Here is a 21,852-nt window from a genome sequence, read left to right as displayed (position 1 = left end):
CTGCTTTTGTGTGGTGCAAATCTCTCTATTCCCCGGGGAGGAGGCGGATTCCCAGTGGTCCCTGAACGCACCGCAGCTCGGCTAATATCCATCATTGTTCCAGCTCTGTGCTCCTCTGCCATTACAGGAGAAAAGAAGTGTGCGTCTGAGAGAGGAGGAGGTGAAAGAGAGGAGGAGGAGGTGAAGCAGAGGAGGAGGTGAAAGAGAGGAAGAGGAGGAGAAGGTGAATCCGAGGAGAAGGTGAAAGAGAGGAGAAGGAGGAGGTGAAGCAGAGGAGGAGGTGAAAGAGAGGAGAAGGAGGAGGTGAAGCAGAGGAGGAGGTGAAAGAGAGGAAGAGGAGGAGAAGGTGAAACCGAGGAGAAGGTGAAAGAGAGGAGAAGGAGGAGGTGAAGCAGAGGAGGAGGTGAAAGAGAGGAGAAGGAGGAGAAGGTGAAACAGAGGAGAAGGTGAAAGAGAGGAGAAGGAGGAGGTGAAGGAGAGGAGGAGGTGAAATAGAGGATGAGAAGGAGGATGTGAAAGAGGATGAGGAGAAGGTGAAGCAGAGGAGGAGGTGAATGAAAGGAGGCAGAGGTGAAAGAGCGGATGAGCAGAGGAGGAAGAGGTGAAACAGAGGATGAGGAGGTGTAATTCCGGAGCTGCTCTGGTTTATACAAAGAGGAGAACTATAGGCTAAAATCACAGTATGTCCAGGTACAACACAGACCAGAATAAACAGTAAAAATAAATAAATTAATTAATCCTGTTTACTCGTCCTCCTGGACTCTGTGTATAAAGTTTGTCTTTCTCTATGAGCACAGGGAGGAGCAGATAAAGCTGTTTTAAATTATTCTAAAGAGTTTGCAAAGACACATTTCAGCCTGTTCATCAGTTTTGTCTTTCAAGGTAAAAGTTTTTCAGACGTAGCAGATGGCTCCTTACGGCTCCTTACGGCTCCTTACGGCTCCTTACGGCTCCTTACGGCTCCTTACGGCTCCTTACGGCTCCTTACGGCTCCTTACGGCTCCTTACGGCTCCTTACGGCTCCTTACGGCTCCTTACGGCTCGTCCGCAGGCCTGTTTTGTCTTTCTGTTCCACTGCTGACCCTCGTTTAGCTTGAAAAGGACATAGATAGTTCCATAGATGGAGATAGAATGTAAAGAAGCATTGTGGGTATGTGACGCCTCAACATGGAATAATACAGAGATACGCCCATGACCTTTGAACCCGACATGTGGTTTCTGAATGTTTCAATAATCACAAGTAAAACAGATCAGTGGGCGGAGACAGCCTCGCTCCTGATTGGCTCGTTGGTTGCTATGATACTCCACATTGGCTCCTGTATCTGCTCTCCTCGATGAGCTTCATTTGGCTGGAGCAGTACATTTTCGGCGCCTCAAACGCAGGACAAACACAGGATTACTCAAACCTGCAGAATTACCCCAAACACTCTGAGCTCAGTCCGTTATCACCTCATTAAAGTCAAACGCGCAAATTACGTCCACATTAAGATTTAAACCTGGAAAAACGGATTAACAAACCATGAGGACGGAGTATTTACGTCCATCTATCTCATCCCTCGCTCTCACATAAGTGGTGTTTGGGCACGTGTGAACCCAAAAGACACACTAGGGGGCGCAGCCACTAACATGTGTGAAAACAACCTAAACTACAGAAGAATACAAAAAAAACACACACATAACAGCACAGGTCCATTTAAAACTTTAAAACAGGAGCAGTGTGATTATAAATGTTTATCTCCACATTATTAAAGTGCATTAGTGGCACCAAACTATCCATTTTTTATTCTCCTGTCCCTCTATCCTCCTCTCTCCTCCCTCACTCCTTCTTTTTTCCATCTCTCCTCCACTTCTCCTTCTCCCCTCCTCTCCTTCTTCACTCCTCTCTTCTCACTCTCTCCTCCTTCTTTCCTCCTCTCCTCTCTGTCAATCCTCCTCTCCTCCCTCTCTCCCCTCTCCTCCACTTCTCCCTCTCCCCTCCTCTCCTCACCCCCACTCCTCCTCTCCTCCCTCACTCCTCTCTTCTCACTCTCTCCCCTCCTTTCGTCCTTCTTTCCCCCACTCCTCTCTGTCACTCACTTCCTCACTCCTCTCTTCTCCCTCTCTCCTCCTCCCTTCCTTCACTCCCTCTTCTCTTTCTCTATCCTCCTCTCCCCTCCCTCTTCTCCCTCCCTCACAGCTCCTCTTCTTCCTCTCTCCTCGCCTCCTTTACTGTTCCTCTTCTCCCTCTCTCCTATCTCTTCCCTCCCTTACACTTCCTCTTCTCCTCCTCTCCTCTCCCTCACTCTGCTCTTCTCCCTCACTGCTCCTCTACTCCCTCCTCTTCTCCTCCTCTCCACTCCCTCACTCTGCTCTTCTCCCTCACTGCTCCTCTACTCCCTCTCTTCTCCTCCTCTCCCTCCTCTAGGATGTAAAGTTTGAATCCAAAGCAGAGATGAGAGTGAGCTCTATATTCACAGGACAATCCTCTTTAAGTTCTTGTTTCTAAACTTGTGCTTCAGCGTTTCTCGGTCCCAGAGGAGATGATTTTGCACACAATACTCCCACAAACTCACAAACATTTCATTTCATTTTAAACTTTGTGTAAGTCCAAACATAATGTTGTTTTATGAATATTAATGTGTCCAGTGGCACTTTGCTGTTTAAAGCATATATCATTCTGCTCTATCAGCACTCAGGCCTTATCTGGCAACCCGTCAACCACTCTGCCACTGCCTAATCTGCCCCCTCAGCACCTGGCAACCGCGGGCTCCTGTCCCTCACACAAACTCATGTATTTGTATCACTCTGTGGTTCAATACAAGCCACTACTGCAGTATTTGAGTCAGAATAGTATTAAAGGCCCAGTACAGTATTTGTACTGCCGTGGATGAGAGCGCAGTGTGTGTGGCCTGGTGCAGATGTATAAGTACACAAGTAGAAGTCTTATTGTTCGATAATCAGGAAGTGCGCTGTTAGCATGGTACTTGTTTGTTGTTAGCATCACCACCACGACAAAACTCTGCTCTGGTCTCTGAGAAGTGTGAAAAGTGCTTATAAAGTCATCAGGGTGAATAATTAGGATGCTCAGAATGCACACCAAACACCAAAACCTAGTCTTTACCAGGACTAAACCCGGGACTAAACCAGGACTAAACCAGGACTAAAGCAGGTCTAAACCAAGACTAAACCAGGACTAAACCAGGACTAAACCAGGACTAAACCAGGTCTAAACCAAGACTAAACCAGGACTAAACCAGGACTAAACCAGGACTAAACCAGGTCTAAACCAAGACTAAACCAAGACTAAACCAGGACTAAACCAGGACTAAACCAGTGTGAACGTCAGCACTGTTGTGTTCTTGTTTGGCACATGGCTTTAGCTGCACTGTGTAATTTTTCTTTCTGGTATCTTAAACAGTTCTGTATCAAACTTTGTGATCTTACATTAGAAAAAATATGATTGAGTAGACTTGCCTCTCCATAGGTCTGACCTTGTCTCCATGGAAATAAATAAGTCACTGTGGAACATTCCAAGCAAAGAAATAGTGTCTGAGTGCAGATGTATGTACACACATGCAGCGCGCAAGTTACACTAATAAAGAACAGAATGAAAAATAAACCAGAGATATGAGAGAAAAACACACAGCTGTCATGGCAACAGCTGGAAGAGGAGTTATAATGAACAAATACATGAAAAGAGAATGTAAAAAGAGCACTATGGAATGTTTCTGGTGGAGAGAGTGAGACAGAGAGAGAGAGGGACAGAGATATACAAAGAGAAGGAGAGGGGGGAGGAAGAGAATGAAGGGAAAGAAGGCATCTGATTTGTCTGTTAGTAATGTTTATATCTTGATTTACAGACACAAAAGTGAAATAAAAGGAGAGTGCATGTGTCAAACTCAAGGCCCGCGGGCCAAATGTGGCCCTCCACATCATTTTATGTGGCCCTCGACACGGTAAATTAAAAAGGTATGATGGTAATAAAATGTCATTTTATCAGGAGATGCACAGTTACAGAGCCATATTTTTACATCTAGGGAAATGAATATGCAATAATTGTAACCTGAATAAGTAATAAATACAGAAAAGGTTAATTAACAAGTTAAAAAAGTAGTTAGATTTATTTTACATCTGGCCCTTTGAGAGCAGCCGTTTTGCTAATGTGGTGAAAATGTGTTTGACGCCCCTGATGTAGAGCAGGTTAATATGAACATTTTAAGACCAACATGACAGCAGCAGTTACAGAGAGAGGGATCACAGTTTTTCAGCAGGAAGTGAATTGGAGCCAGAGTTCAAGATCCAAACATCATATTTTCCTCTATAAAACGCCTGCTCAAAAGTCTTCAGATGAAGTATTTTTTTCAGATTATAATTTCTTGTTTGATTGTGTTTGTATAAATGAAAATAATCCTCTTCTGTGACACACTCAGCTTGTTCTTGTGATCTGCTCTGGTGTTGTTTGGACACTCCTCTCCTCACACTCTCTCCTCACTCTCATCTCCCTCTCTCTCACACACTCTCTCTCTCTCACCTTTCCTTCTCTTCCTAACTCTCTCCCTCTCTCTCCTTCTCTCCCCCTAACTCCCTTTCTTTCTCCTCTCCCCTTTAATCTCTTTCTCCCTTCTCCCTTTCTCCTCTCCCTACCTCTCTCTCACTCTCTTCTCTATTTCCCCTTCCTCCCTCCCCTTTTTAACCCTCACCCTCTCTTTCCTCTCCCTCTCTCTTCTTTCTCCCTCCTTCCATCTCTCACTGACCCTCTCTCTCTTTCCCTCTTGCTCTCTCCCTCTCTCTCCCTAATTCACTCTCTCCTCTCTTTCCTAACCTCTCTCTCCTATCCCTCTCCTCCCTCTCTCCCTACTTCTCCCTCACTCACTCCCTTTTCTCTCTCTTCTCTTCCTCCCTCCTTCCCTCTCTCTCCTCTACCTCTTTCCATCTCTCACTCTCCCTCTTTCCTGTCCCTCTCTCTCACTTCCCTCTCTCCCTCCCTCTGCCTCTCTCTCTCCTCTTTCCCTCTGTCTCTCTCCCTCCATCTTTCTCTTTGCCTCTCCTCTCTTTCCCTCCATCTCGTTCCTTCCCTTCATCTCTCTATCTCACTACTCTTCTCTCTCCCTCCATCCCTCTCTTTCCCTCTGCCTCTCTCCCTCCATCCCTCTCTCTCTGTCTCTCTTCTGTCTTTCCCTCCATCTCTCTCTTTCTCTCCCTTCCTCCATCTCTCTCTCTGTCAGTCTCTTTCCCTCCGTCTCTTTCCCTCGTCTCTCTCTTTCTCTCACTCCACCTCTCTCTGTCTCTCTTTCTCTCCCTCCATCTCTCTCTCTGTCTCTCTTTCCCTCCGTCTCTCTCTCTTTGTTCCATATACCAGTCTCACACGTTCATATAAACCTGAGCCCACAGGCAGAGGAGGAAAAAGTACTCAGTGTTGGTACTTAAGTAAAAGTACAGCTACTGGAGCAAAAAAAAAACTGAAGTAAAAGTAAAAGTATCACATGAAAAAATGTGCTTAAGTAAAAGTATACTCGAGTATTTGTTCTGCAGGTCTCAGGCTGAAGTGAAACTGAGCCGAGGTCTGGACACTGAGTCTGTGTCATTGCGAGTTTCAGACGGTGCCTTGGCAGAGGGTCTATCGTGTCATAGTTTTGTGAATACGGTGTATTTTAGTTGTACCTTTGATCATAACACTGATCTTTTATTGTTTCATATTTTTGAGCAGAACTCGACAAAACAAAACACTGACTCAGTTTTACGACGGCCGTAAAAATCCCATCTGACTTTCATATAAACAAAGAGAGAAAGTCAAGATGGCGCCTCACGCAGCAGCCTGCATTCTGATCTTAACCTCCTCTCCTCCTCTATCTCATCCCCTCATCTCCTCCTCTGTCAGGCTCATCCCCTCCTCCTGTGGTCCTCTCCTCCTATCCTCCTCTCCTCCTCTATCTCATCCCCTCATCTCCTCCTGTGGTGCTCTCCTCCTATCCTCATCTTCTCCTCTGTCTCCCTCCTCCCCTTCTGTCTCTCCTCCCTCCTTCTCCTCCTCTCTTTCTCCCCCTCTCCTCTCCTCCTCTCTGTTCCTCCTCCCTCTTTCTCCTCCTATGTCTCAGTCCTCCTCTCGTTCTCTTAAAACTTAACACAAGAGTTTGAATTTGGCTTCAACGAGTGAAATGAAAAGGAACTACAACAAAACCAGGATTAAAAGTGAACTAATGTTTTTTGCCAAGTAACTCTCTCTCTCTCTCTCTCTCTCTCTCTCTCTCTCTTTCTTTCTCTCTTTTTCTTTCTCTCTTTCTCTCCTTTTCGCTCTCTCTTTCTTTATCTCTTTTTCACTCTCTCTCTCTCACGTCTCTCTGTTGGTTTCTCTCATCATCTCTTCTGTCTTCTTTCTATCTCTTTTCTCTATCCCTCTCTCTCTTCCTCTCTCTGTCTCTCTCTCGCTCTCTCCTCTGTCGGTCTCTCTCTCTCTCATCCTCTCTTCTGCCTTCTTTCTCTCTTCTTTCTCTCCTCTCTCTTCCTCCTCTCATGCGTCGCTTTGTTGTGACGACATTTACGGCGACGTCATTGGACTAAATTGGACTAAAACAGATCCAACCTTTTAACTTTCATATTGCAAAAGCGGATAAGAATTAGATTATAAACTCAGTAAATATTAAAACGAGTTACTATTACAAATAAATGTTTTATTAATAATTCTATTTAGTTATAAGTGAGTCTTTCTAATCCCAGTCCACTCTCGCCTCACTGTGGCTCACATCACTCCTCTTCACATCTCTCCTCTTCACCCCTTCATCAGCCGCTGTAATGTACAATATAATTTTAGCTTTGTTCCTGTCTTTTTATACTCACTCATTTCCTCTCATCTCTCTATCTCGGTGTCTCTCCATCTCTCTCTTCTCTGACTATTCTTAGAGTCCTTGGAGTTCCATTTTGTGCCTGTCTCTCCGTCTTGGTGACACTTGATATAATCACTACGAGGCTTCAGTTCTGCTCTCACTTCAGGACGGACTTGTGCCCTGAAATCTGCCCCGACTCAGGTCCCTGCAGCTCCAGAGTCGCTCTTAAATAAAAACTTAAAACATTATTAAAACACGTCTACAGATTAACCTAAAAATGCAACGCTGACCCTGTTTAAATACGTCATTTTTCCACGTACCAGCCAGTTTCCATGGAGATTATTAAGATTCCTCAGTATGGCATTAAATGTCTCTGTCTTGCTAAAAAACGCCTAGAAACATGTGTACTGTCACTGTGAGCAAGCTCGCTTCTCCACAGCTGTGATTAATGCCACACTCTGGGACATTTTACGCAAAGCAATAACATTTTTGCACAGTTTGTTTTGGGTCTAAGTGCTTTGCCCAAAGACACAACGGACTAGACTGGGATTTGAACCCCCAACTTTCTACTAACATCTCTTTCTCTTTTCATCACACGTCGCTCTAGGTATTTTTATTTAGATGAACGATTGGACATATTTGTGAGAGAGAGAGAAAGGGAGAGGCAGAGGGGAAGAGGGAGAGAGAGAAGGGGAAGAGAAATAGAAGAGAGGAGAGACAGAGAGAAGAGAAACAGGAGAGAGGGGAAAGAGGAGAGAGAGAGACAGAGAAGGGAGAGAGAAAGAGAAGAGATGAGAGACAGAGAGAAGAGAAACAGGAGAGAGGGGAGAGAGGAGATAGTTAGAGAGAGAGAGAAGGAGGAGAGAAAGAAGAGAGAGGAGAGAGAGAAAAGAGGAGAGACAGAGAAGAGAGAGGAGACAGAGAAGGGGAGAGAGAAGAGAGATAGAAGATAGGAGAGACAGAGAGAGAAGAGAGGAGAAACAGAAAGAAGGGGAGAGAAAAGAAAAAATAAGAGAGGAGAGAGGGAGGAGAGAGGACAGAGAGAGGGGGGAGAGAGAATGGCAGAGAAATGATAGAGAGGAGAGAGGGGAGAGAGAAGAGGCAGAAAGAAGAGAAAGAGGAGAGAGGAGAAAGAAGAGAGAGCGGAGAGAGGAGAAAGAAGAGAGAGAGGAGAGAGTGGAGAAAGGAGAGAGAGAGAAGGGGAGAGAGACAGAACAGATGAGAGACAGAGAGAAGAGGAGAGAGGAGAGAGAGAAGGGGAGAGAGAGGAGACACAGAAGAAAGGAGAGAGAGGGAAGAGAGGAGAGACAGATAGAAGAGAGAAGGGAGAGAAAGAGAGAGAGAGAAAGAAAGAGAGAGGAGAGATGGAGGAGAGAGATAGTTTTTAGTTGAACTATTGGGGCATGTTTGTCATTAACTGAAACGACCCAGATGATATTTTTGCCTCGTTGGAATTTCTTGCAGAATTCCTCTTTTTCAAAGCACTCACAAATTCTGAAAATAACCTTAAGTCAAACTTTCAATTTCCAAATATTTCCCCATTCTGGGACGTGTGCGTTTATCTCATCCCCCTTTTAAAAACCTGAATCGAGCCTCATTAAAACCAATTTGGACTTTAAAATCCCCTTTGGAAACGGCTCATGTGGCAAATGTGCTCAGTGTGTTCAATGAAATGTAGTTTTATCAAGGCGTCCCAGAGCAGAGAGAGAGAGAGGGAGATAGAGAGGGAGAGAGGAGGGCAGGAGAGAGAGAAAGAAAGAGGGGGGGGTAGAGAGGGAGAGAGGGGAGGGCAGGAGAGAGAGAAAGAGAGGGGGGAGAGAGAGAGGGGGGAGAGAGGGAGAAAGGAGGGCAGGAGAGAGAGAGGGAGAAAGAGAGGGGGAGGGGGGAGGCAGAGACAGATGGGGAAGGAGAGAGAGAGGGGAGGGGGAGGGGGAGAGAGGGAGAGAAGGGAGAGAGAAGGGGAAGAGACTAGGGATTAAGAAAAGTGTTTCCTTGAAATTCAGCTCTGCTCCATCGGCCTCTCCGACCACCAACACTCACATCACACCACATTCACTGTATGTATGTGGATGAAGTGTCTTGCCTAAAGACACAACAATCTGTGCTGCTCCTCTGTGGCTCCTGATGTTCCCAACGGTCTCCAACCAGGCCCAGCCCTGCTCAGCTTAATTAAGATGCTCAAAAATTGACTCATATTGTTACTGTCGACCTAAATCTGCCTCATTTTGAATCAGTCTCACCACATTTACACTTAGACAATCGTGTGAAATACTTTTACTTTTTACTCTTCGGTCACATTAACTCTGCAGCAGAGCTAAAACTTAAGTGAGAAAATAAGACCAGAGCCATGAAAATATCTGTTAAAGAGTGAGTCACATCTGAGTCCTGCTGAGACACTCCTCTGTGACTTTATGAATTAAACAACAGTGTGGGGCAGAGAGGACACTAGGAGACGAGGGCTATAGGAGACGAGGACGACTGGAAACAGGATGACATGACATGAGGACAACAGGAGACGAGGAGGACACTAGATGAGGACACCAGGAAACGAGGACTACAGGAGACGAGGAGGACACTAGATGAGGACACCAGGAAACGAGGACTACAGGAGACGAGGAGGACACTAGACGAGGACACCAGGAAACGAGGACACCAGGAAACGAGGACTACAGGAGACGAGGGCTACAGGAGACGAGGGCTACAGGAGACGAGGGGGACAGGAGACGAGGGCGACAGGAGACGAGGGGGACAGAAGACGAGGGGGACAGGAGACGAGGGGGACAGGAGACGAGGGCTACAGGAGACGAGGGGGACAGAAGACGAGGGGGACAGGAGACGAGGGGGACAGGAGACGAGGGCGACAGGAGACGAGGGGGACAGAAGACGAGGGGGACAGGAGACGAGGGGGACAGGAGACGAGGGCGACAGGAGACGAGGGGGACAGAAGACGAGGGGGACAGGAGACGAGGGGGACAGGAGACGAGGGCTACAGGAGACGAGGGCTACAGGAGACGAGGGCTACAGGAGACGAGGGGGACAGGAGAAGAGGACAACAGAAGGCGTGGACGACAGGAGTGAGCTGGTGTGAGCGGCTGAACGCAACTTTAAAGACCATTTTTAAACAGGTACTTAAATACTTTAACTTTTGTTGTTACTCTGTATCTGCACTTTTACTGAAGTAACAGAACTGAGTACTTCATCCAACACAATCCTGATCACTTTTTGTCTAAAGTACAAAATCCCTCCATTTTGTATCTCCACTCTTCTTTCTCACCTTGGTCTGTTGCCATGGTAAACATTGGTCTGTTGCCGTGGTAAACATGGGTCTGTTGCCATGGTAAACGTTTATTTAAACAGCCCAAACACAGACAGATCCATAGTACACGATTCAAACCTGTGTGTGGCTCTATAGCAGCGCCGCGTTCACTGTTTGCTCAGGAGAAACACACTGGGATATGTTCAGACGACACAGCGAAGGTGGAAGAACGAGGGAATAAAAACAGAGAGATGGAGGAGAAAACAGGAGGTGAAGTGAGGACATAGATTACATGGACCTGATAAAGACTCCTCTGGGACAGTATATGGGCGTAAAGGGGACATATTATGCAAAATAGATTTTAAATGGTTTTCCCAAGACGCCATTGCTCCAGAAATTCCCGTTTTCCCCTACTCCCCACCGCGACCACTGCTCTGAACTTATTACATTCTCTTATTTTTATGTTTTTCTTAAATCAGCCAAAAATGTAGGTTCAGCAGACCTGTTTATCAAGAGGTGGGTTAAGTGTCTTGCCCAAGGACACAACGTCAGCATTCATCTGTGGAAGCTGGAATCTCACTGCCAACTTGTGGATCAGTGGATCTGGCCGCTCTACCAATGATGTTTATTTCCAGAGTGGGATTTGAACCATCATCTTTCAGATCAGTGGTCAAACGCTCTAGCGACTGTGCCACTGTCACCATTAATGCCTGTAAAAACATGTGGGATTTATACATTTTTCCAGTATTCTGATGGAGGTATAAAGGAAGCTCATTGTATTGGTTTGTTTTTTTTATATATCTTTATCCTGGAACATCATCAACTGTTCCTTTTCTGGGTGATGTGTTTAAAATAAACTCTTGTGAGACAGATAAGTAACTTTATAAACCAGTAAAACCCGACTTGAGTGTAACAGCCTCTGATCCAGATGGAGCCTTGTCTCCATTGGAGCTCAACACTCCCGATCAGCACTCCCGATCAACGCTCCCGATCAACGCTCCCGATCAACGCTCCCGATCAACGCTCCCGATCAACGCTCCCGATCAACACTCCCGATCAGCGCTCCCGATCAACGCTCCCGATCAACGCTCCCGATCAACGCTCCCGATCAACACTCCCGCTCGACTCTCCCAATCACTTCCACCTCAGCTCCAGTTCCAGAATTGTAAATCGTCACATTTTTATACAGCATTTTTCCACACACCAGTGCACACAGACACTGGGGTGAGGTGAGTTAAGTGTCTTGCCCAAGGACACAACGACACCATCCATCTGTGGGAGCTGGAATCACACCGCCATTCCTGTGGATCAGTGGACCTGCCCGCTCAGCCAATGACGTTTATGTCGAGAGCGGGATTCGCACCATCAACCTTACGTTCAGTGGACAAACGCTGTACCAACTGAGCCACTGTTGTATAAATATATGAATAACTGAATACTGCCAAAAAAACATCAAATAAAACTCTATAATTCTAATCCGTTTTCAATGTGACCCTCTGTGTGTGCAGAGAGTCTTAAATGTCACAGTGAATCCCAGACCACAGCTCACCTTTAGAGCCAGAACCCACTCTCCCACTACCGTAATACACCGGATAATGCACTCCATAAATACATCCCATAATACCCCGAGGCAGTCTGGTCCTGTCTGCTCCCTGTGGCACCGTAATACACCTGATAATATACTCCACAAAAACTCTACAGAAGTCAGAGGAAATCCCAGAGCACATCTCCCCTTTAGAGCCAGGATCCACTCTCCCACTACTGTAATACTCCTGATAATATACTCCACAAAAACTTTACACAACTCAGAGGAAATCCCAGAGCACATCTCACCTTTAGAGCCGCTCTCCACCCGCACAAAGCCTGCTCCGACTACTCTAATACTCCTGATAATATGCTCCATAATGACTAAAGGGCAGTCTGGTCCTGTCTGGTCTCTGTTGTACCGTAATACACCTGATAATACACCCACAAAAAGTCTATAAAGGAAATCCCAGTCCACAGCTCACCTTAAGAGCCAGGTTCCGCTCTTCCGCTACTGGTCCAAATGAAATCAACAAAAACACAAAATTGCCCCTCTCTATATCGCGGTTCACCTTTCGCGGTCTCGCTGTTTTCGCCCATTGCGGGTTAGAGAGGGAAACCCCTCCCCGTGTCTGGAGGGGTTTCTTCAGGCGCTTTTTCCCTCATCAACCCAAAACAAGCACGACAGGTCAAATCGTCCAGCTAAAGGAGGACTGAGACTCGCGCAAGGTCTGGAGACACAGAAGGATGGGTCAAATGCAGGTTTAACGCAGAGAAACAGAAGGATGGGTCAAATGCAGAGGACAATAACATGCACCTTAACATTAATACACCTCATAATGTGTGGACATCTCAGAGGAGGAGAGGAGGAAGTGTAGTTTCTGTGATAAAAAAAAAAAAAAAAAAATTTAAATTGTAATGAGGCAATCATGCTCAACATAAAGATTAATTAATTTATAGCTTAAAACGTTAAAGGAAACAAACCCGTCTCATCAACAAAAAGACAGATATTGTTGTAAATTTGGTGAGGACGTTAAGATGTTTCAAAAAACAACTTAATATTCCCCGGTGCTACTCGGAGCTAACTGAAGCCACGATGCAGATCATGCAATAAACAAACTCCTTCAGCGTTTAATCAAGGGTCCTCTTTTGGAAAAGTACAGAATATGTCTTTAACTGGATCACTCACTGATTACAGCCGCGGTAATCACACACTTCTTTTATTATGCACAAAGAGCCCCCCTCCCCTCAGTCTGTTTATACCAGGGGTCTCAAACTCAAATTATCTGAGGGCCGCAGGAGGCAGAGTCTGGGTGAAGCTGGGCCGCATCAGGTATTCCACAAAAAAAAAACATTAAAATTTTCTCAAACGTCATCGCTGTTTTCAACATACATGAGGAAATATGCTAATTCTTGTGGATTTTATGGATATACATCGTTATTTGTTGAATCTTTTATGATGGTAGTACACAGCGCAAGTGACGTGTGTTTGGGGTTTACTGATTCGGCGGAACCTTCTACACGCAACATGGTAATGCCACACTAACAATAAGCTTTCATATTGTCCTGCGGGCCACAAAATATCATCTCGTGGGCCGCAATTGGCCCACGGGCTGCGAGTTTGAGACTCCTGGTTTATAATGAAGCCAAAATCAACCAGGAAGTCCCACTGTCACCTGTCAGCCAATCACATCCCACTATGTCTGCCTCTCAACCAATCACCAATCATGATATTAACTCTCCCCTCTGCACCACTGTTCCTCCTCTGTACCATATTCACTAATCCTCCTCTGTAAAATATTTTGCTTTTTAGTTTAGATTTTTAGTTCGACTGTTCAAATTTCCTCTAGAGAGAAGCAGAAATCTAAGTTTGTCTCCACTCAAATTGAAAACTGAAAAATGCATGAACTCTTAAAAAAAGATTAGATTAAATAAAACCCCCTTGTATTTATAAAGTGAGCTCCTTAACCATACTCAGATTTATTACAGAGCTAAACATCACATAAAAAGATCACACGTATAAGAACAGATAGAGGAGCGGAGGAAAGTCCCAGATTAGTCCATTAACTTCCTTGAAAAGCTCTGACCTACTTTGGCTCAGCTGTTTGGGTTAAGAAACAGAACAAGACCAGAGACGTAAAACAGCGATTCAGCGATTTAAAAAATTGTACTAAAGAGTTTTTCAAAATAAAATTATCGTAGCAAGATAAAAGATGATATTCTGCAAAACTGACTTTTCTGTATCTTTCTCCCATGTTCTAACGCTGTTCCCTCGTCAAAACAAGTCAGAGGAGGCTTTATAGATGTCATCCGTGCAAGTTTGAGTAATTTAGCAATCTCTCCCGGGCCCTAAAATTCTGTACAAGCCTCCGCCCACAATCCTATGTCACCCAGGGTCCTACACAACAATGTTACAATACACTACAACTTCACAAATCTGATGTGATGTGCATTCGTGTTTCATTCGTGTGATGTACGCTTACTGTGTTGCAATGGCGTTCTGAAGGAGGAGTGACTTAGCATGGAGAGTGAAGGGTGGAGGGACTCAGAACTTATAAAAAGAAACCCAGCATTTTCAAAACAAGAAAAGGAAACACGTTGATCTAAATATGTGTGTGTTACAGTTCATATTCCATAGAAGTAAAATACTCCCTCTTTAATTCCCCATAGAAGTAAAATACTCCCTCTTTAATACCCCATAGAAGTAAAATACTCTCTGCACTGGCTCCTGTGGCTCAGAGAATAGTTAGGCCATGGAGAGACTTGTACACAGCAGCTCTGTTTGTGAACAAGTCTCTCCATGGACCAGAACCAAAGAACATCTCCCACATGTTAGAGCCACATGAACCATCTCACATGAGGAGGACTTCAGGGACCGACCTGCTGGTCCCAGAGTCAGGACTAAAGCAGGACTAAAGCAGGACTAAAGCAGGACTAAAGCAGGACTAAAGCAGGACTAAACCAGGACTAAACCAGGATTAAACCAGGACTAAAGCAGGACTAAACATGGGGAATCAGTGTTTCAGTTTTATGCAGCTAGAACCTGGAACATTCTTCCTGAAGATGTGACACACCTCTACTTTGACAATGTTTAAATCCAGGCTCAAAACAGTTCTGTTTATCTGTGCATGTGACTGAAACGGTTTTAATCTACATTTTTCCCCTTTAATGTTAATTTTATGATGATTATTTATGGTTTGATTTGTTGTATTGCGATTTTAATGTCTTTCTTATTCTTTAAAGCATTTTGAATTACTTTGTGGACCAACTGTGCTGTACAAATAAACTCGTCTTGTTCCTTGCCTTATCTGAACTACAACAGATGATTTATTCTGTCAAGTCCCTCTAAAATAACATTACAGACACAAACTAGCTAGCATTAGCCAACAGTTTTCTGTTAGTCACTCTCACGTTTTGAGTAAAACAGGACCATGAACGCTCGGATTGATCAGAGGCTCCTGAAAATGTGATTTTTAAAACACTTTTCTATTTTTTCTTGAGTTTTCAGACAATTTTAAAAGTTGTTGTGTTGTGTTTGCTAATCAGACGTGCAACAAACTGACTGAGGGGGGCTTTTGAGTCTTAAAGCGGTGCAAACATAACACGCTTCCTTTAGGCCTGGTCTCCACGGTAACTGCTGAACATTCTGCCATACACATACATGTAGAACACCCCCAGCCTGATGTCACTGCAGAGTTTAAATAGATGCAGGTCTCACCGGGCAGGCTGGTGGACACGTTGACGTGGGTGAGCTGTCTCTTCTTGGGCAGGAGTTCGGACACTCCGTTGAGGGCCTCCACGGTGAAGCTGTAGTTGGTGTTTGGTAAAAGGTTCACCACGGTAACCGTCCTCTCCGTCAGCCCGACCTGCTGCGGGACGAAGCCGATACTGGCCCCGCACGGATCGCAGCTCCCGGGACTACAGCGCCGACACCCCACACTGTACGACAGGTCTGCCCTCCCTCCACTGTCAGCAGGGGGCGCCCACTCCAACACCAGCGTCGACTGTTTCAGAGTGTACACCAGGTCCCGAGGAGGAGAGGGAGGTCCTACAGGGAGAAGAGAGGAGACAGGAGAGAGCAGAGAGGGAGGAGAAGAGAAGGGAGAGAAGAGAAGAGAGGAGACAGGAGAGAGCAGAGAGGGAGGAGAAGAGAAGAGAGGAGACAGGAGAGGAGAGAGCAGAGAGGGAGGAGAAGAGAAGGGAGAGAAGAGAGGAGACAGGAGAGGAGAGAGCAGAGAGGGAGGAGAGAGAAGGGAGAGAACAAAGGAAAGGAGAGAAAAGAGATGAGAAAAAGGAGAGGAGAGAGAAAAGAAGAGAGAGGAGAGAAAGGAGAGGAGAGAGAGAAGAGAGAGCCCAGAGAGAAGGAAGGAGAGAGAGGAGAGGAGTTAGTTCTCTTGTGTAACCAGTTCAATGAAGGTGTTTTTGTTTCTTTCTATTTTTGCTACTTTCATTATTTTGAATTGTATTAACGTTTGTTTTTGTTCTTGGTCATAAAGTCATAATATGTGAGACTGTGTCCAAGTCTCAGTTTGTCAAAAACAGAAACTCAATCTCAGGCCGAGGCCTTTAGGCCCTCACATCATAATAAATAACAACATGATATAATAATGATTCTTATTATTATCATTATTATTATATAACAGAAAGAGAAGAACTCAGCTTAAATCTGCAGGTTTGTGTGTTAAACATGTGTGAATGAAACAAAACACAACTCCAGGTCTGTTTGTGATGAGGAAACATGGGCCTTTAAGCTGCTTGTACACACTTTTTTCTTACAAAAATGATCAGAGTGTTGCCATGTCTGATCCTCTAATTATCAGCTAAATTCTTGCAATAATATTTGGTGAATGTTGTTGCCAAATGAATAATGAGACAGAAGCAGCTGTGTGGTGGTGAAACGGTTCAGATCTGGAAGTGAGTCCCAGCTGCAGGCGAGTTTATCATGTCAGGTTTTCACAGAAAAAATAAGCCATTTTATTTGAAAAAAAAAAAAAAAAAACCTCCCAAAACTGACAATTTTTGGGACTTTTAAAACAGAAATGTGAAAAAAGCCTGGTTTAAATTTCTTGCTTCTCTTTGCTGTCACATGTTATAATAAAACACACAAAGAGGGGATTTAGGATCTGAAATGAGATCTGACTGAAAATTTGCCTAAAAATTCAAATTTCGCTTATTTTTGGAGTTAAAACTTTAGTCAATCAGACTTGGAATTAGATATAAAAAAAAAAATCCTTCAGTGTGGTGCATCAAAATCTCGTTAAGTCCCAGATCGTTTAGTTTGGTGTGTGTAGGTGCTACTTTAAGAGCTGAGGGGGAAAGTTACTCTGTCCCAGGTAATTCTATAGATGCAGATTTATTAAATTAAATATTAAAACAACTCAGTGCAGAATTGTTGCCAAAATAAAGGCTGTTACTGACTGAAAAAAAAAAAGAAAAAAGTTTTGCCTGTAGAGTCTCCTCTTAAAGGGCTAGTGTTAGCATTAGCATAGCCGTTAGCTTAAACCAATGAGATCACGGAGTTCAGCACATTCGCCTGATTAGGATAAGGCTACGTTAGCCCGAGAGTGGAGTTATCTTGCGATGATAATAATGGAGTGTAATCCTGTTTATCCTGGATTTGAGCACAATCAATTGTTTTGATGGAAACGTTCGACCCAAATGCAGAGGTCAGAGGTCACACGGTTCAACTGAAGATGGTGGGATTATCCAGCGGGTTTAAAATATGAATTATGTGATTTTGAAAGGTTTTTGTTGCTCTTTTGTTTACTAAATGATCATTTAATCTGCAGATACAGCTCAATACATGAGTCCAGCTCCTGTTTTCAAATGCAGATTTCCTCTGGCTTTTACTGGAACTACACAGTTTTATATTTAGAAGAATATGAAATATAAACTGTAGACCAGGATTAAACCAGGGATGGACCAGGACTAAACCAGGACTAAACCAGGTCTAAACCAGGGCTAGACCAGGACTAAACCAGGGCTTGACCAGGACTAAACCAGGACTAAACCAGGACTAAACCAGGACTAAACCAGGGCTAGACCAGGACTAAACCAAACCTAGACCAGGTCTAAACCAGGGATAAAATGGGAACTAACCAAATCTAGACCAGGGCTAAAACTTGGTCCGAACCATAGACTGTATAAAGAAGTGGACTAAGTGAGTTTGACGTCACCCACAGTTTGGCAGGGAAAGGGCACTTAGCAACCCTATTAATCAAACCTGTTGCTAACGCTAGCAGGAGCAACCTCAGGGAAAGGAGGCGCCTGATTTGTCAGTTATTAATGTTCATATCTTGATTTACCGACACAATAGTGAAATAAAACACCAGGACCACGTAGAGCGGGTTAATGCAAACATTTTAAGACCAAATTGAAGGAGAGTGGGTGATGGTTTTTCAATAGAAATTGAATTGGAGCCAGAATCGAGCCCATGATCACTTCCTGTTTGAAAGGTGGTGGCTAGCAGGTTAGCTATGTCCATTTATATATACAGTCTATGGACCGAACCAGAACCAAACCAAGACAAGTGAACACACCCTTTAACAACGATTTGCAAAATTCCTTCAACATTTGGTCTGGTTCTCATCCATTTCATCAAACATGGCTGCTTATGAGGAAAAAGAAAAGACAAACAAATATCACAGGGGACAGAAAAACATAATGGACTTCAGCAGAACCAATGAGCTCTTTTGTTTCACACGCATCACTGAAATAAACACATCTGATTGGACGGTCACGTTTGATTCTGGATCGAGGCACAACACATGTTTGAGTCACACTTTATTATTAGTCTGTCTACATCTCCAAAGAACAAAACACACTGTTCAACCTTGTGATGTCATTAAGTGGTGGTTTTCAAGTTAACATTATCTTTAATTCAGATTGGCCATTCCGAAATCAAAAATCATCCAAATGATTCTATTAAAGGTGTATGGAGTTTTAAAAATGCCACCTGTATTACCACTTGATGACATCACAAGGTGGAACAGACTGTTTTCAGTTTGAGAGAAGAACTCAGCCTAAATCTGCAGGTTTGTGTGTTAAACATGTGTGAATGAAACAAAACACAACTCCAGGTCTGTTTGTGATGAAGAAACAACATTAGAAAACAGATCAGAAAATGGAGTAACATGGACCTTTAACTTATCTCCATGGAGACAAGCAGATGATGGACCTCCTTTCTCAAAAGTTACACAATAAAGCTAAAACTCACACTGTCCCCTGGTTAAATAGAGCAGACAGCCAAGGATACACAGTCTCTTTGTCAGTGGTGGAAGGTAACAACGTACAAGTATTAAAGTACTGTACTTAAGTAGAATTTTTAGGTATCTGTATTTTACTTAAGTACATTTTACAGTGGATACTTTTACTTTTACTTCACTCCATTTGAGAGCAGTATCTGTACTTTCTGCTCCACTACATTTTTGAACTGGACTGAAAAGCAAAAAGTACTTTTCATATGAGTTATTTTTACCATATTCGTGGAAACATCCTGACTTTTTTCAAGTTTTCAAGTTCAAGCTTCAGCTCTGAGTAAAACAAAAATAAATACACAAAATTCATAAGAAAAATTAAGAAACTGATTCATACCATTGCTGTGACCAAAATATGCATCATTTTAAATCAATATTACTACATTTACACTTGAACAACACTTGTGTGAAATACTTTTTACTCTTAAAGTACATTTATTTTAGTACTTAAATACTTTTACTTATGTAGACTTTTTCATGTGATACTTTTACCTGAGTAACTTTTTGCCTCTGTGTTTGTACTTTTTCTTAAATAACATAACTGAGTACTTTGGTTCATTAGTGTCACTGTTCTGGGTTTAATAATAATCATTTCTTTAAAGAGCAGAAAGAGAAAAAGTAAAGTTGTACTTGATGTATTTCTGTGTGATCTTTATAGGATTACAGCTTTATGAAGTTTATGAAGTTTATGAAGTTTATGAAGAGACTTAATGAACGACGCCGATGTGAAAAGACAAAAGCTCCAGTCTCATTAGAGCCATAATTACACCTGATCCACTCGAAGGCTCCACATACAGGACTTTAAACCTCACATTTCTATAGTCCCCAGTGTGTCCCTCGTCTCGTTAGCGCGCACTGGATTAGACAAATCATAATTAACAGATCAATAGTGTAATTAATGTGGCCTTTAAGCCACTATAAATGTTATCACCAAAGAGTCAGGGATCTGTGTGCGGATCAATAACACAAGCACACCTGCACCTAAAAGAGCCAGGACCAGGACTGGACCGGGACTGGACCGGGACTGGACCGGGACTGGACCAAGACTGGACCGGGACTGGACCGGGACTGGACCGGGACTGGGCCGGGACTGGGCCGGGACTGGACCGGGACTTGACCGGGACTGGACCGGGACTGGACCGGGACTGGACTGGACCGGACTGGACCAGGACTGGGCCGGGACTGGGCCGGGACTGGACCGGGACTGGACTGGACTGGACCGGGACTGGACCGGGACTTGACCAGGACTGGACCAGGACTGGACCAGGACTGGACTGGACCGGACTGGACCAGGACTGGACCGGGACTGGACCGGGACTGGACCGGGACTTGACCAGGACTGGACCGGGACTGGACCAGGACTGGACCGGGACTGGACCGGGACTGGACTGGACCGGACTGGACCAGGACTGGGCCGGGACTGGGCCGGGACTGGACCGGGACTGGACTGGACTGGACTGGACCGGGACTGGACCGGGACTTGACCAGGACTGGACCAGGACTGGACCAGGACTGGACTGGGACTGGACCAGGATTAGCCCAGGACTGGACTGGACCAGCACTGGACCAGGACTGGACCGGGACTGGACCAGGACTGGACCAGGACTGGACCAGGACTGGACTAGGACTAGATCAGGACTAGATCAGGACTAGATCAGGACTAAACCAGGCCTGAACCATGACTAGATTAGGACTAAACCAGGACTAGACCAGGACTAGACTAGAACTAGACCAGGACTAAACCAGGTCTCTGTATGGGTCAATAACCCAATTACACCTGCTACTGCTCCCATAAACCTAAACAAATTCAAATGTATCGACCTGGACTGAACCTGGTTTAAACAGATCTAAACCAGGACTAAACCAGGTCTAATAAAACTACCCTTTATAAACCCTTTATAATCTTGTAAAATGTTGCTGACCTCGTGGTTACGATCCCTGACCGCTCAGACTCATTACTCTGTGTAATTAGTCTCATATGAATGGACCGGGTCGATACCAGGCCTGTACAGTGCATCTTTATGGGACGCTCTGATGAACGCCATCGGCCCAGAGCACACAGCAGTGTGTGTGTTCTACTGTGAAGGAGACGGGAAGAGCGCCCTCTAGTGTGATGGAGATGTTCAGAGGAGAGATACAGGGATTTAACACTTTTGAATGTAAATCAGACTGAACTGGGTTTTAAAGGTGCACTGTGTAACTTTTTGAGGGGAGGGACCGTCACCTGCTTGTATCCATGGAGAAGTTATCGCTTTGTCTGAAATGTTCCACAGTATGGTATTAAACTTGTATCACTTACATTTGTTCATTTACAGGGGATTTTATTGTCTTGAAAAACATGCATTCTTACTGAGAGCAGGCTCACTTATCCACAGATCTGATCTGGACATCGCAGAAACAAAGCATTTTCAGGAGAGGGGAGAACGAGTGAGAGGAGGAGAGGGGAGAACGAGGGAGAGGAGAGAACAAGGGAGAGGAGAGGATGAGTGAGGAGAGGGGAGAGAGGAAGAGGAGTGAGAGGAGAAGAAAGTAGAGAATACGAGGAGGAGAGGGGATAAGATGAGAATAGAGGAGAAAAGGGGAGGAAAAAGAGGAGGAGAGGAGCTAGAGGAGGGGAGGAGAGGGAGAGGAGAGCAGAATGGACAGAGGGGAGGAGACGATATTAGGGTTAGACTGATGAGAGCCAGAGGACGGACTTAGTAGCGGGTAAGGGGTCATGGAGAGGAGACGAGAGGATGAGGAAGGGAGGAGAGGAGAGAGCGGAGGAGGAGGAGAAGGAGGGAAAGAGGATGAGAAGAGGAGAGGGAAAGAGGAGGTGGTGAGGAGATGGTAAAGTTGAGATAACGGATGGAGCAGGTTATTGAGCAGGGATCTGTAATGTCCGTGAGGAAAGAGGAAAAGAGGCGAGAGAAGGGTGAAAATGGGACGCAGCCCTGGGAGTTTATAAGATTTATACAAGGTGAGGCCGCGTCCAGTATCTGAACGGGTTCAAGGAAGGTCCAAGGCAGAGACATGA

The 21,852-nt window shown here is 44.7% G+C and overlaps 1 protein-coding gene across 1 annotated transcript in view; it reads right to left on the bottom strand.

The window, feature by feature from the left end:
- Positions 1-21,852, bottom strand: part of LOC117379153 (ephrin type-A receptor 7-like) — a 167,296-nt gene that overhangs the window by 60,558 nt on the left and 84,886 nt on the right. Inside the window, 1 exon segment of the mRNA XM_033975881.2 lies at positions 15,299-15,628. Coding sequence (XP_033831772.1) covers positions 15,299-15,628 — 330 coding nt within the window.

This window comes from Periophthalmus magnuspinnatus, chromosome 11, assembly GCF_009829125.3.
Source record: "Periophthalmus magnuspinnatus isolate fPerMag1 chromosome 11, fPerMag1.2.pri, whole genome shotgun sequence".
NCBI classification, from domain to species: domain Eukaryota; kingdom Metazoa; phylum Chordata; class Actinopteri; order Gobiiformes; family Gobiidae; genus Periophthalmus; species Periophthalmus magnuspinnatus.
Note: the sequence above shows the minus strand (reverse complement) of the source record. Positions and strands in the feature narration are given on the sequence as shown.